Here is a 15,184-nt window from a genome sequence, read left to right as displayed (position 1 = left end):
GCGCTCTAAGCCAAACTTTTATGTGTCACTCCAAACTACAAGTAAAACATGTTTCAGATACCCTTCTATGTTTCCTTTTTGTTGTTACTGCAAAAATCTGAAGTTTCCAAAGGCAATAATTCTTTCAGCAATGCAGGATAATATTAATAATATTCAAACTAGCTCCAACTTTCTTAAACCAGTTCAGATTCTCCCATCATAAGGTGATCTGTACTACAGCATCTAGTTCAAACTGTTTTCTTTTGTTAACAACACACAAGTAGGGTACACTATAACTTTCTATTTTCACAGGCTGCTGTGACTGCATGTTTTTTATCTAATTCAAGATCCTCTTGGGGGTACAGGTACATCCCAAATATAAGTTCCGGAACCAATTTCACCAAGTCCACTAGACTATTAGAGACCCAGATCAAACCATCCTGTTCATTTCTTTCAACAGGTGAGGAAATTAGTATGCAGAGATATCTGAAAAAAAGCCTCAGTTTTGGTCCAGAGATGACAGGCACTTCCACATGAACGCCACATTTTTCCTAAAGCAGTATTTCCTACCACAGATTGTCACTTATTCCACTGGAACTGGGAAAAATAATCTAATTAGAGACATTATCTAATACACATGCACATTGATGGGAGCATAGCCATTAATTTCAGTGGACTTTCAATTAGACTCAACAAAAAAACAAGGCAGAGTCCTTCCAGCTAACAGCCATTGACAGTCATTATGTGCAACCACGGGTTGCTCAGAAGAACAATAACCTCAGACAATAAGGTTCTTTTACTGTCCCTTTTGCCATTAGCACATGCAGATACTTGGATTGCCCACACAAACTCCAACACTCAGGAGAGAGAGAAGAAGAAAAATTTAAAAAGAAACAAAGAAAGATCACAGGAGCAGACACACGTTCCTTTTCTCTACATTCAGCTGTCTCCAGCCTTTTTCTAAAGGTCTGTTTGTTTCTCAGTCAGGAATGAGAGAAGATTTAACTTCTCCGGTTCTTGTAGTGCTGTAAATTACTGAGTAACCACATGGGGTTCAGCTCCTGATGCTCTCAGTGCCACAACTCAGCCCTCAGGGCAGTTTCCACTTGAAGAGCCTCTTTCCCACTACCCACCTTCCACTTGAAGAGCCAGGCAAAGTAACTCCAGGTGTGCCACAATGACATTTCCCTGCCTCAAGCGGGACTTCGGGCTGCCAGAGCTGTTTACACCCCCTCTGCATGGCTGCCCCAGGCCGAAAGCGCACCTCCAGTTGCCAAATTTCATATGCCATGATAGGGAGGACATCTGAAAATCAGTTATGTCTGCAGGAAGATGCAGCTCTGTGTCACTTAGATTAATCATAACTGATCTGGAACTGTTGTTCTTTGCTAAGGAGATGGCAGTCTTCACTCTTCCAACACAACATATGATAAAAGGTGGTGCTTTAAAAGCAAAGACTTCCTAGAACACTCAGATTGTTGGGTAATTTCATCAGGATTAATTCCCACCCACAGCAAACGCCTCTTCCCCATGAGCAGTTTAATACAAGAACAGCCATTCCCATCTGGCTGGACCTCTGGCTCCCAGTCCTGCTCCTGGCAGCTGCCGACAGCACCGTGAGGGCCAAGGCGAGTGCTCGGCACTGCAGCCCCGGCGGCCACGTGGCCAGGGATGGGAACGTTGGTTGAGTGACTAGCGTGGAGATCTTTTTCTCAGAAACAGGCTTTGGTTAAAACTTGCCTGGAAAAAACACAAGATAAAAGTGGGCCTACATCTTAGGCAAGCTACCTTCTTATTTTAAAGCCATCTCTCCTTTGAGGGTAACTTTGTTACCCTCTGCTGAAATTTCACATTTACTTTAATTGGCATTATCAGTCCTGAATGTATTTCAATTCAGCATGAAACAAATTGACTGTCAGAAATCTACTGAATAATTTACATTCCCGTTTAACTGTATTCTACCCAATACCAACTGTAACATGCTCTATATCGCAGCATAAAAGGGTCAGTTTTGCCTGAAATACTTTTTCAGAGTCATTCACCCCACTGGATGTTTTTATCTGAACACAGTTCTCTGCCTACATAAAGCACGCGGGTTAAGATGAACATGGCAGGGAAGAGCTGGTGGCCCCTGCCCAGCAAACCCCGTGGCCCCGTGGGCACAGGTCTGCCTGACCCGGGCAGCCACCAGCAGTGCTGCCGGGCACACCTGAATGGGGCTCCTGTGGCAATGAGGGCTGAACTTGACCTCGCTGAGCACCACCAGCATCCTAACCCTATCAGTGAGCAATTCCTGCAGTCTTTAAGTCAAGGGTAGTCTTCAGTGTTTTAACCCAGTGAGTCCCTGTGTTGGGGTTCAGCTTCTTAGCTCGCCCCGTGCTCAGGCTCCTGCTTGCAGAGCTGCCCCAAACTGGGTATGCCACTCTCAGCACCAAACAGCACAGAGCTGTTACTTGGCGAAAACCATGCTGAACCACAATGGAAAACATGAAAAATGGGGAAGCAGTCGCACAAAAAATAAATAGGAGGGAAAGCAAAACAAAACAGCAAAACTGGGTTTTAAAAACAATAGTACCATTTGGGAAGGTGACCAGCTCTTGCATCACACCAGCTTACCAAATTAACTCTCTGGTAGTTAATAACAAAAGGAAGCATCAGATTGACCCCATACTTCTCAGAAACAAGGCAAAGTAAAGGATGTGCTGTGTATCCCTGCACTTTACATTTATACATGTATGTGAAAGAGTTAACATGTATGTGTACATGGCAAGAAGGATTTCATTTTCTACTACAGAAATAATACTACTTCAAATATCCTAAAACACTAGCCAGATGCACTGCTGATTTTACAAGATAAGTATTTTTTTTCCTTTTCCTAGAGTGAGAAACCAAAATATCCCACACTTTATATTTGCAAGGGTACCTCATTCAGTGCAATCAGCTGCAGCTGGAGGCAGAAAACCAGCCCCGGTGGGACCTGGTTGGGTGGTCGCAGAACACTGCAGCGTTAAGCTGGCCTGGCCCAGGTTGCAGAGCTGAATGGTGACAAGAAACCCCCTAGTGACCGTCAAGGAGCCAGTAGCAGCCACAAGAGTGCAGCTGGCCCACAGCTGGCAGCCCTGCCAAAACCCTTCAGAGATGCCTTCAACGTAGGGACCGCTGTGTGCTGCAGTTAACATGTCAGCCCAGGAGCAGCAGAGATGCTTTCACTTCGACATACACAGCTAAGTCAAAGCATGCCCACTGGACATAATCCTCACTCTTTTATACATCCCTAAACTGTGCTTTGCTTAAAAATGTTTAATTTAAAATTCAGATTGCATTGGGAACATGGGAAAAGGGATGAGGAGAGGCACAAGTAGGTGACTGTTAGTTGTGACGGGGACAAAGGTGCTTGGTCTTGATGCCTCGGGCACCATCCTGAAGCACTGCACCACTGAGCGTGCATTACCTCCAGCACACCCCCAGCACTGCTTTCTTGTGCTTTTTCTTGTCTTTTCAGGTTTCTACTGCTGTGGAGTGCAGTGCTTATCATGTACCCGACCAGTCTAGCTGTCATCTCCCTGACCTTCTCAAACTATGTCCTGCAGCCCGTCTTCCCTAACTGTATCCCCCCCTATAATGCCTCCAGGATCCTCTCCATGGTGTGTTTACGTGAGTATTTGCTTCTCGCGCACACACAATGTTTGCCTCAGTTTTACATGGGACTGCTCAAGGGGCCACCCCAGCCAGGCTGGGGTCATGGCCACAATCCAAAAGGCAAGCAGGGAGGTCCCAGGACAGGCACCGTGACTGGTGTGGGATATTCTGTCCCTTCCCACTTGCATGCAGCAAGCACCATGGGCTGGAGCAGTGCACAACGACACCCGAACCCCTGTGGGTCCTGAGGAAAGTGACAGCAGGTGATCCTGTGGCATGGGACAGGGCTGTGCTCCCTGCAGAGCCATGGGCACCTGGCATGGGTGACCCACCAGCACAGGTTACCCATAAACATTTGAGCCCTTCCCAGTCTTCTTTTACATTCACAAATGTGAGTGTGTAGAAGAGCGGCACGCCACTGGCTCTGCATTAATTACGGAGCCAGCAGAAGCAAACCAGAGCTGCAGGGACTCCAGCTGTTCACCGTTTCCATGAGAAGGAAGCAATCCCCACATGTTGAGCACTACTCAGGCTGTTACTAGAGCTGGAGGAGCCCCGAGTGGCAGCACCTGAGGGGGGAGGCTGCTGGCCGCCAGGGATGCCCCTGCAGCTGGGATCTCCTTGGGAAAGGCAACACTCCTCCTCACCCTGGCTCCCGGCAGGAACGCGTGTATCAGTCTGTGCTTTTCGATGCTTTGCCTGTGTGTTCTTAAATAAACATAATTTCATTTCACTGAATTCAGTCTTTTGCTCTCCAGTCCTCCTGACATGGGTGAACAGCTCCAGCGTTCGATGGGCAACGCGCATCCAGGACATATTTACAGCAGGAAAACTCTTAGCCCTGACCCTTATCATTATTGTGGGCTTCATACAGATCTTTAAAGGTACTCTGTGAGACAGCACTAATATGGGTGTCGTACTGTTGATAGACTTGATTTTTCCCACTTACTGCACTATTTCCTCCTTAAAACTGATCCAAAGGTACCCAGGGTTTAGCCGAACCATGATGCTGTGTACTCACACAGCCACAGAAAGGATGGCACAACAGAGAAATCAGCTGTATCTCCTTAAAAAAGTCCCTTTCCTACCCACCTTGTCAGTTTCGATGTTTTGATAGAATAACAGAGGGCAGCTGAGGATGTTTCACAATAGTTACTGAAATTTTTCAGTCTGTTGTGCGTCCTTTAGATCTGAAGTGCTCTGGGTGTAAAATGAATAAGCATGAGCATGAAGTCTCAAATCCAATAAAGAATAAAAGCCAAAAGTTCACCTGTTTCCTGGTGTCTCTTGTAGGTAGCACTTCTCTAGGGATGGCTTAACCTCTTGCTTGCGCTCTCTGTGCAGGAAACTATGAAGAGCTGATACCAAGCAACGCATTCAATTTTTGGATGACTCCGTCGGTGGGGCATTTAGCATTAGCTTTTCTTCAAGGGTCGTTTGCCTTCAGTGGCTGGAACTTCTTGAACTATGTAACAGAAGAACTGGTTGATCCCCGCAGGCAAGTATCCATTTCCATGCCATCCACATTTTCTTGAAGTGCTGAGACATTGGAGCCATCTGGTAATATTATTCATTTAATAAGCTGCAGCGATGTCATTCTGTGTCTTTCTGAATGAAGGAGTTTTTGTCTAGAACAAATAGCAGGCAAGTGGAAGAAAGACTGGAATTAGAAACATATTGTACAAAGTATTAACTGAATCAAACCAGCCTATAGACAAAGCAGTATCTCTCCGGCACTGTTCAATCATACAGTGCTTCTCTAGTAGGAAATTAACCACTGATGAGATGCCACACAAGGTTTTATAGGGAGAATCACTTGTATTAGATAAAAGTTGATTTATGCTGGAAGTCACTTTGCTTTCCCACCCAAAGGTGATCTTCCCCAGAGATCTGAAACAGAGAAGATTAGAAAGTCATTGCATGATGAAGGCAGCGGTCCCTGCCCTGGCACAGGTGTGGGCACTCACCCACCGGGGCGACTGACATCGGGTCGCTGCTGGTCCTGGGTTTGGGAAGGTGCTTGGAAAGGATTGTCACAAGCAGACTGGGAAAGCTGGAGGGAAAGTGATTTTTATAAAGCAAAACTCAAACATTTCAACATTCCTGAGCTGATGAAGTGGAGTGACAAACGCCAAGAGCAGCTCTCGGAGCATTAGTTATTTCTAGGCATCCAGTGCACACAGCAATTAAATGAGAAGTTTAAGCTGTTACACAGCCTGGATGGAAATGAATTAAAGCTGCGGCCTTATGAGTGGCTCTGCACATGCCTTCACACCAGTGAGTGGTAAAGTGTATGTCCAGAGATCTTGGCAGGAATAAAGAAAGTGTGGTAATGTTTTCCCTCAATGGAACACCAACATTGTAACGGACCACCACAATTTCAAAGCTGAATAATGAAAAGTTATGATTTAAATAAGGCAAATATGGCCTCACTTGAGAAATAAAAAGTAAAAGGAGTGAATGGACTTCATTTTTTATTTTTGCAGTTTCTGAAGAGAAATCAAAATACAAAAAAAGTGACTGAATAACCAAGAAAACTTCCCATTTTTACTAAATCTGTTCAAAATCACAAAGGCTAAATACTTTTTTAAAAAACATTTTTTCCAAATCTGACTCACAGAGAAAAGTGCATGATTGCATTAGATACAGAATGGTTCAGGTGTCCACCTCTAAGGAGGTCTCTGAATCAGAGGCCAAGTACATCTGTTCTGCTCTAAGTGGCCATGGTGTGGTATGACCAGACCAGGTTTACAGCATGGGATGGGCCAAGGCAGCCACCTGGACAACAGGATCCTGTCCCTTTTCAGAGCAGGCAAAGGTAAAGCAAAACATGGCGTTTTATTCCACCACTGGTACTTGTACCTAGGGTTATTGAGAAAAGGCTGCTGCGTTTTTCAGCAACACGCTGCCTCAGTCCCAACCAACAGCCCAAAGGGAGCACACGGTGGTTTTGGCCCAGGGAGCTGCCCTCTGCAGACATGGCATTTCATAGCACTTTTAGCCTTGTCCCGCCTGCAGCGGGTCAGAGCCTATGGAAACACGGTTCCCTCTGGAGAAACAGCCAATGAACCCACCTAGCTGGGTGACCTTCCCCGGGCTGTACACAGTTGTTGTGGTCTCACTGTGCATGACTGTAATTTCTTATCTACCCTCCTGATTCTTTTATTAGGAACCTACCTCGTGCCATATTCATATCCATCCCATTGGTGACATTTGTGTATACGTTCACCAACATTGCATATTTCACTGCCATGTCACCCCAAGAGCTCTTGTCCTCCAACGCTGTGGCGGTAGTAAGTAAACCATTCCCTGGATGTCTAAAATACACTTTGATTTCAGTTCTGTGCTTTGCAGTGTATTTCAGTTTCTCTGCCTTCTGTTGCTTTAGACATTTGGTGAAAAGTTACTGGGCTATTTTTCCTGGGTTATGCCAGTCTCAGTGGCCCTATCTACATTTGGAGGAATAAATGGATACCTTTTTACCTCATCAAGGTTAGATGGAGTACAATTTTATGAACATTATCTAATTTGGGGAGGGGCTGCTTTAATTTAATTTGCTAAAGAAATGCTAGCTAGATATTTTGGATGTTGTGGAGCATGAGGTCGTTGTTGGGTGTGTTGCATACATTCAGATATGAATTGCTTTGTTTTTAATCAGCAAATGTAATATTGAATCAAGGAATCTCTTGCAAAATAATCCTTACGAGCTACTGAAACTGTCTGCAGATGTGGAATTGCTCACAGTAAGAGCCAAACACAGCTTTAACATGGGACCTTAGTCATTTTACATCAATAAAGCTCCAGTAGCTACAAGCTAAACTGTGCTTTGCTCAAAGAGGAGTTTTAGGGCCTGGTGCTGTTCCAAATTACAGATATTTTCCTTCCCATGCTGGAAAAAACTGCTTTCAGGCAAGATGCTTTGCGTGCACACTGCTGATAGTGGGACCAGAATCTGTAAAATCTATTTATATTACTTCACCTGTCTGAATTTAATTAAAAAGTTACAAAATTTTTTGGAGGAAACAAGTCAAATATCTTGTGAAAGTTATTTATCTCAGCACTTTCACAAGTATCATGAGATGCGACAAATCTGAGTGCATACCTAACAGATTATACGCTTTAAAATGAAATATTCAGGCATGTTAAACCTTATCCAAAACATTTCTGACACTCAAAATATCTATGAGGGTTTTTTATGCCTTGGCTGTGTATGGCTGATCACCTCACAACCTACATAGTCCTCATCCCACCCTGGGCAAGCAGACTGCTAGCCAGCAGGCAGGGACTGCACAGATTTCAGTCCTCCTCCTCCTCCTCAGAGGTAGTTCGGCATCTCAGAGCAGTCCATTTCACAGATGACAGTAGCCATTAAAGGCCTCATATTCTGAAGGATCTAGTTGAGATAACTTACACCGTGTTATGCTGGCAGTCTCTAGTGGTCTCCAGTCACAGACCGGCACCCGCTGGCCACAGTTCCCTTCCACGCCCAGACCGATGCAGGCAGTTGAGATTGGAGGTGTTACATGGCTAGATATTGAACAGGCTGTTGTACAGCCAGGGGATTCAGCGTTACTGTTCTTCTTTCCAGGTTATGTTTCTCTGGTGCCCGAGAAGGCCATTTGCCGAGTTTGCTTGCCATGATCCACGTCAAGCACTGCACGCCCATCCCAGCCCTGCTCGTCTGCGTAAGTTTTACCATCTCTGCTCTGTCGCCCTGTAACCTGCTTTTAGAAATACTGAATCACGGAGTGGAGAGCTGGAAAAATCTCCTGAGAGGCCATTTTACCCTAGAAGAAGAGAAGCAAGTCAGCCTGGAGTGCTGCTGGTGGGTGTTGGCAGTTCCAACAGCCCCAGAGAGGAACAGCCTTCAGCCTCAGAAATAATTCCTCCCGCTCCCAACCACCCTTGATGCCTGGAGGGTTCCCTCACACCTCACTTGAGCTGCAATAAAAGCCAGTTACCACTGGCCCTACCCACAGCCCACATATGCGATGGGCTTTACTGCAGCAGATGTTAAAGAGGGAAATGACTCCTGGTGCTGCCCTCCCCAGCTGCATGGCCCGAGCAAGGGAATTTCCCAAAAGGCATTTGCTTGAAATCTTGGCTGCATCCTCTGCTGCCAACTCTAGATTTACCACTGATATTAAACCAGTGAGGGTTTGACCCCAGATGCACTGGGAAGGTGCACATTTATGTGTCTCCTGGCTCTAACAGCAATACTGGCACAATACACCCAGACCAAATTTCGCCATATAAGCCTCCTGCACATTCCACTTTTACGACGAAATACCCATCTAGCTGAGGCTTTATGGCATTCCTGGGGCCTAGTGCTCCATTACAAACATCTCACACGTTGCCTGTGCAGGGTTTTGGGGTACACTGTCCCCATCCTGCCCTGGCAAGCAGCAGCCACTTGCCCCATCATGTGCTCCTGGCAGGCAGCTGAGCTCCACTGGTGCTGAGGAAGCAGAACTCCTTTGTCCTTAAAAATACATGGGCTAAAATAACACGCTGAGTTTCAGAGGCTGTTTCGCTGTGAAATAGCCCCAACATGAGGGGGCCACCCAAGCCGATCTGGGCGATCTATCAGGCGTACACCAGCCCCCCCGACTCAAACCATTCTCTGTGAATTGTAGTGCCAATCACAGAACCAATGCTGCATATCAGTTCATCACTTTGAAGCATTTTAATGCAGATCAGGGTATATCAAATGCTGCTATGAAATATTAATTCCTTAAGAAATAGAAATATAAAAATAATATAGCGTAGGCAGCTACAATAGCAAACTGGGTCAGACTTTAGGCAAACTTAATTAATACATCAGGTTCCTTTTTCCCTTCCAGTGAATCACACCTAGCTTTTTGCATGGAGAAAGATTTCTTTGTATGTGGAGAAAGGCTTTTTTAACACCACAAGTGAGACCTGTATTTTTACTAATCCTTTCAAAAATCAAGGGGCCAGTTAGATGTAAAATAAAGAGACTGGGCTTTTTTTACAAGCCAGTGAGGAGCAGCTGGCTGTCCCGCCTGCTGTGTGCCTGTGGCTGGGTGGCCAGAGGGAGTAGCACACCCCTCTGAGCCTTGCACGGCTCAGGGATCACACCCACACCACGAGCAGATCTGACACATCAGTGTCACCTATGCGCAAAATCTCACCGCTCCGAGTGGCACTGCTGCAAAACCCGTCAGTGGCAGGAGAGGGTCGTATGTGCATACGATATCGTGTGCCTGTCAGAGGAAAGCAGGGAACATGTTGTATGATGTCAATATAAAACACCGCCCTATTTTAAATCCATTTTGTGGAGAGGCTGCTCAAGGCATTGAAATCCCCTTGCCAAGCCTGTGAGGCTTAGAACATGGGCATGGAGGGACCAAAGGGACATTTGACTGTGGTGATGTTTAATTCCTGGTGCCAGTGGCACAGAAGCCATCCGTCCTGAGAGGACATTGCTATTGAAACAGCTAATTACGAAAAAGTGACATAAGCAAAAGGAGTGCCTGGAGTAACACAGACCAAACTCCTGAGTGGTCTCTGGAGGGATTTGGGTATTTAGTTTCCTTCAGGTTCTGGCCACCAGCAGACAACATTCACAGGACCAGTATGTGGTGCAGGCAGGGGCTCAGCTCCTGGGGGTACCGACAGGCAGGGGTGCAGCACCCAAGGAACAACCCCTTGACTCCTGAGCCAGCTCTCTTGGATTCACAGAGTAATGCAGAAATAATACAGTACAAACAGGCAAGCATAGGCACGGAAATTTCTACCATCCGCCAGTTTCCAAACACAAGTGATGCTCAAAAGATTAATGATGCCAGTCATCTGCAGCATAAGCTGTGGGCCAGCGGAGTTAAAGGGCAAAGCTCTTATTCTTGATAATATATAGGGCACCTGCAACAATGTAGTGCACTGACCGCAATGCGTTAGTCTGCAATAAATACTTCTTTCATCCCATAGAGCTCAATAGCCTTTAAAACACACAACAGAGATGGGTGAGTGGGGCCACGGGCAGCACAGCCCCCCTCTGCCAGCACCCCTGAATATTTACAAACAGACTGGCTGGGCTCTGGCTTCAGCATGCCCCAAATAACCCTATATCCCCATTCAGCCCCATCCCCACAGCTTGGGGATAACGCACTGAACTGCAGGAGGCAGCAGATGCCCAGCAGTGGCCATAAACAAAAGAAGTCTAACTGCTTTAATGGGGGTTTGGGCTTATTTTTGTTGATGTTAAGCTACCTTTTCTAGTAATGACTCAAGTAAGGCTATGCTTCTCTCTTTGCAGTGTTTGGCCACCCTTGTCATCATGCTTGTTGGAGACACATACACACTAATCAACTACGTGTCATTTATTAACTACCTCTGCTATGGAGTGACAATTATAGGCCTGTTAGTGTTACGCTGGAAGAAACCCAAAATCTTCAGACCTATCAAGGTGACAATGTGAAAGCTAAATCTCTGGGTTGCAGTAGCGATGCAAATGGTGGGACAGGCACACCAAGCCCTCCTTCCTCCTGTTTTGAAGAACGGCTTGGTTTTTGATTTAGTGATAATGTTTTAAGGTCCCAAACCATGTCCCAAAATGTCATTAGTATAAAAGAAATGGATACACAGGCAGACCCCTTGTGAACTCGCTGTGATGGGCAGGGAGGTCAACAGTGGTGGAGGGAAGGGGGCATGACCCATGGGGGGGTCCTGAAGCCACAGCGCTGCCTGCAGTCCCCTGCAGCCCCGCCACCGGTCAGCCCCTGCTGCTGCTCTGCAGTTGTGCTCTGCTCTGCTCTCTCCTGGTAGGTGAACCTCCTCGTCCCCATCACTTACCTGGCATTTTGGGCATTTCTGCTGATCTTCAGCTTATACTCCGAGCCGGTCGTCTGTGGAGTTGGACTCATTATCATTTTAACTGGAGTGCCAGTGTTTTTCCTTGGAGTCTATTGGAGAAATAAACCAAAGTGTGTAAATAGGCTAATAGGTAAGCCAGCACCGCGGTGCCTCGCTGCGCTCCTGGGGCTGCTGGTTGTGCCTGGGGCTGCGGGGACCTGCTTAACCTTGGTTGCATCAGCACTAAACCAGCCAGGGAACCACCTGTGTGAGCCCAACTGCCTCTCTCAGTCACAGGCAGCCCCTTGGCACAAAATGGCCGGACAGCACTTGTCTTTGGGCAATGGCTTTGCTCCCTCCTGGGCACATTTGCCTCCTTTTGTGCCCCTGTGCAACTCCCCATCCATTCAGCTTGCTTGTGGCAGCCTGTCCCAGAGCAGATGCATGGGAATGTAGCTCTGAGTCCATGGAGGCTAAATAAGTTATCACAAAAGGACTAATAAATAGCCAAGAGCTTTGTCTCCCCATCAGCCTGCTTTCCTCCCACTGTGCCACCTGCACGTCCTGCTGCACAAGCCCAACACGACACGATGAATAATTTCACACTCAAAAGGAAGCCTTACATTATCACTCACATAAAATTAAAATTGCACCCAAGTCTTCTGTGTTTTGGCTGTGTTTGACTTTTAATTGCTCTGCTGCAAGGCGAGGACTGTCAAACAAGCACACTGCAGCCCTTGGCTCTGCCTGGGTTTCCACCGGCTGTGGTGCGGCTCGGCTGCTGGCACAGCCAGGGGCCAGGGAAGGGCTGTGGGTGGGCATCCCTAGAGCTGCCCATTCTCCGCTGCCCCTCCTGCGCAGACACTGAGTTACAGCTGAGCTGGAGGTGATAGGGTTGAAGGGGGCACTCAGCTGTGCCGTGGGTCGAATGGCCCCGGCTGGGAAGATGCCCCGTTCATTCACATGCTGCATCGTCCCAGCATCACGCTTTTGTTTAGAAGAGTTCGAGCATCCCTATTAACCCCCTACATGTTTGCTCTTCGTAGAGTCCGTGACGTGCTGGGGACAGAAGCTGTGTTTTGTGGTCTACCCTCAGGGGGGAGTTGCTGAGGAGGACGAGGCACCCTCGGCCGCATCTCAGCGACCCACAAGCAAGACAACCACGAGGAAATGATGACATGGCCTCTGAGGCTGAAGTGGCTTCTTGTTTACATGCTGATTCTTGCAAAAAGTTTTTCTGTAATAAAAAAAAAAAAAAAAAAAAAAAAGAAAAAAAAGGTTTTTAGAGCTCCAGTAGTGAAGCTCAGAAAATGAACTACACCCTCCATGGCATTTGTAGCTTTTAGGTTTTCCCTAAAAAAAAAAAAAAAAAAACAAAGAAAAAAAAAAAGAAAAAGACAAAATAAATAAAATATAAAATAAGGCGCTGGTTGTTTTTTTTTTCTGCCAACGTACTTGCTCAGCAGGGGAAAGCAGCACAGATACAGCTCTGGAATACTGATTTTAGCAGCCATGAGAGTCCATCAGAATCATATAGATTCAGGCGTTTCAAAAGCAGGGCAGTTCCCAACTCAAAATCAAAGTGGAGAAATCAAGAGAAAGCGAGGAGACCCAGGGCCAGCCATGCCAGCAGGAAGATTCCTGTTTCTGTCCCTGGGTGGGGTGAATTCCCACATAACACGAGGTTTCAAGGTTGCACCCAAAGGCTCATCCCCCAGCTCACCTGCAAGAACACGGTGTGTCCATCTGAGCATTCAGCACCGGCTCTGCCAGGGCAGGGTCATTCATAGAATCACAGAATGTCAGGGGTTGGAAGGGACCTGGAAAGCTCACCCAGTGCAATCCCCCCATGGAGCAGGAACACCCAGATGAGGTTACACAGGAAGGTGTCCAGGCGGGTTGGAATGCCTGCAGAGAAGGAGACTCCACAACCCCCCTGGGCAGCCTGGGCCAGGCTCTGCCACCCTCACTGAGAAGAAGTTTCTTCTCAAGTTTAAGTGGAACCTCTTATGTTCCAGCGTAAACCCATTACCCCTTGTACTACCATTGTTTGTCACCGAGAAGAGCCTGGCTCCATCCTCCTGACACTCACCCTTTGTATATCTGTAAACATTAATAAGGTCACTCCTCAGTCTCCTCTTCTCCAAGCTAAAGAGCCCCAGCTCCCTCAGCCTTTCCTCATAAGGGAGGTGCTCCACTCCCTTCAGCATCTTTGATTGCGCTGAACATGAACCAGCCTGGGCACACCTGACAGGGTACAAAACCAGCAGTCTGCTTGACTGTTCAAAAATCATTTGGTGATACAGAGAAAAAAAAAATATACAGAGGTAGTGATAAAAATCTCAATTATCTAAATTTTGAAGCATTTTTGCAAAGGCAGAGCAGATGAGGATGGAGCTCATTGCATTCCTGTGTGGAGCTCGGCACCATCCAGGTGCTGACGGGAGGATGGAGATGTGGAAGGTTTGCAACACCTCAGCAGTGGGAACTGGAGGGAAACGTGGGAATGAAGCCCAATGTGTCTCTTTTCTGCTGACGTGTCAGGTGATGGCGCGCTGCTTCAGAGACAAATTCCCCATTTCCACTGTGCTCAGCCAAGCGAAAAGTTAAATCATTCTCACATCAGATGTTCTTTAGAAGGCGTTTTGCATATTTTATTTGTGGCAAACACTAGAAGAAAAGTCTAGTTCACATATTTAATTAATATATAGAGATTTGCTGCTGTAGCAATATGGCCACTTTCACACCAAAGAATCTTTTGAAAATGCAAAACGTGAGAACAGCTCCGAGCAATATTTTGAATCGCTACTGTTCCTTTGCAGCTTTTGAAAACAAAAACTATGACGTTCAGTAGCCTTGGTAACAGCCATGTTAATTTAATTTTAAAAGTATATTTCCCTGGTACAAAAAGTAAGGATTCATTATCTCTTCATTTGTGAAGTACCACATGCTCTACAGAGATTTAAGAATACTGAAAATAAGGAGCTAGTTGAAGGAACGTATCTTTCCAACACAATTCATTATTGAGAAGTATTTTCATTTCTAAATATCTGTCCATCTGTCTCTGAACTTTCATATGGTAGACACTAAAAAGAAACACAACTTAGTCTCTTTGTATAAAGCTGTTAATCGTAGCAGATTAAAATATGTATTTAGCTAATGAAAAAGGTGTGGGTTTGTGTGTATATACGCACACATGTAAAGAGAGATTCCACATTTTAAATAGTTATGAATATATAAAGTTTGCTAATGAAAATCGTATGTATCGAGCCTGCTATTTTTGCCTTTTTTTAAAATTCACAGCACACATACTCTATTTTTACTGGCTGAGCAGCACCTGAACACTTAATCTGTGTTGGAGGCTATAGTGGCTGAGTCTTATTTTCCATAGTTCAGAATTCACTTTCTGTGGTATAATTTCCAACAGATTAATTTTTTCAATAACTGTATTGTCTAGTGGGAAAATGAAATATATTATAGCACTAGTAATAAGGGTTATTTTCAGAACTGCTATGTTCTGTTGTGGTTTTATTTTTGTTTGTTTTAATAATTAAGGTATGGAAATCAGCCAGTACAGAAACTTGGCAGCTCTTGAGACAACAAGTCTGTATGGTAATGAAAAAGGTAGTAGTAGCAATAATAATAATAATAATAATAATAATAATAATAATAATAATAATAATAATAATAATAATAATAATAATAAATGTGCTGTAATTGCTACCAAGGCTTTCATTGGGTTTTGTTTAAG

At 45.7% G+C, this 15,184-nt stretch overlaps 1 protein-coding gene across 2 annotated transcripts in view; it reads left to right on the top strand.

Moving 5' to 3' along the window:
• The window catches only part of SLC7A10 (solute carrier family 7 member 10), a 39,269-nt gene extending 25,230 nt beyond the window's left edge, over positions 1–14,039 (top strand). Inside the window, exons 3-11 of one of the 2 annotated variants that reach the window (XM_065028406.1) lie at positions 3,482–3,633; positions 4,377–4,502; positions 4,963–5,116; positions 6,788–6,911; positions 7,007–7,110; positions 8,207–8,303; positions 10,898–11,047; positions 11,466–11,584; positions 12,480–14,039. In XM_065028406.1, the coding sequence (XP_064884478.1) occupies positions 3,482–3,633; positions 4,377–4,502; positions 4,963–5,116; positions 6,788–6,911; positions 7,007–7,110; positions 8,207–8,303; positions 10,898–11,047; positions 11,466–11,558 (1,000 nt within the window). In that variant the 3' untranslated portion in view covers positions 11,559–11,584; positions 12,480–14,039. Of the gene's footprint in view, positions 1–3,481; positions 3,634–4,376; positions 4,503–4,962; positions 5,117–6,787; positions 6,912–7,006; positions 7,111–8,206; positions 8,304–10,897; positions 11,048–11,406; positions 11,585–12,479 lie in introns of both variants that reach the window. The other variant, XM_065028405.1, reaches the window with a different exon arrangement.
• Positions 14,040–15,184: the final 1,145 nt, after the last annotated feature.

The sequence above is a fragment of the Columba livia genome, chromosome 13, assembly GCF_036013475.1.
Source record: "Columba livia isolate bColLiv1 breed racing homer chromosome 13, bColLiv1.pat.W.v2, whole genome shotgun sequence".
Taxonomy (NCBI): Eukaryota; Metazoa; Chordata; class Aves; order Columbiformes; family Columbidae; genus Columba; species Columba livia.
The sequence above is the reverse complement of the archived record's forward strand: the minus strand, read 5'-3'. Positions and strand labels throughout refer to the sequence as shown.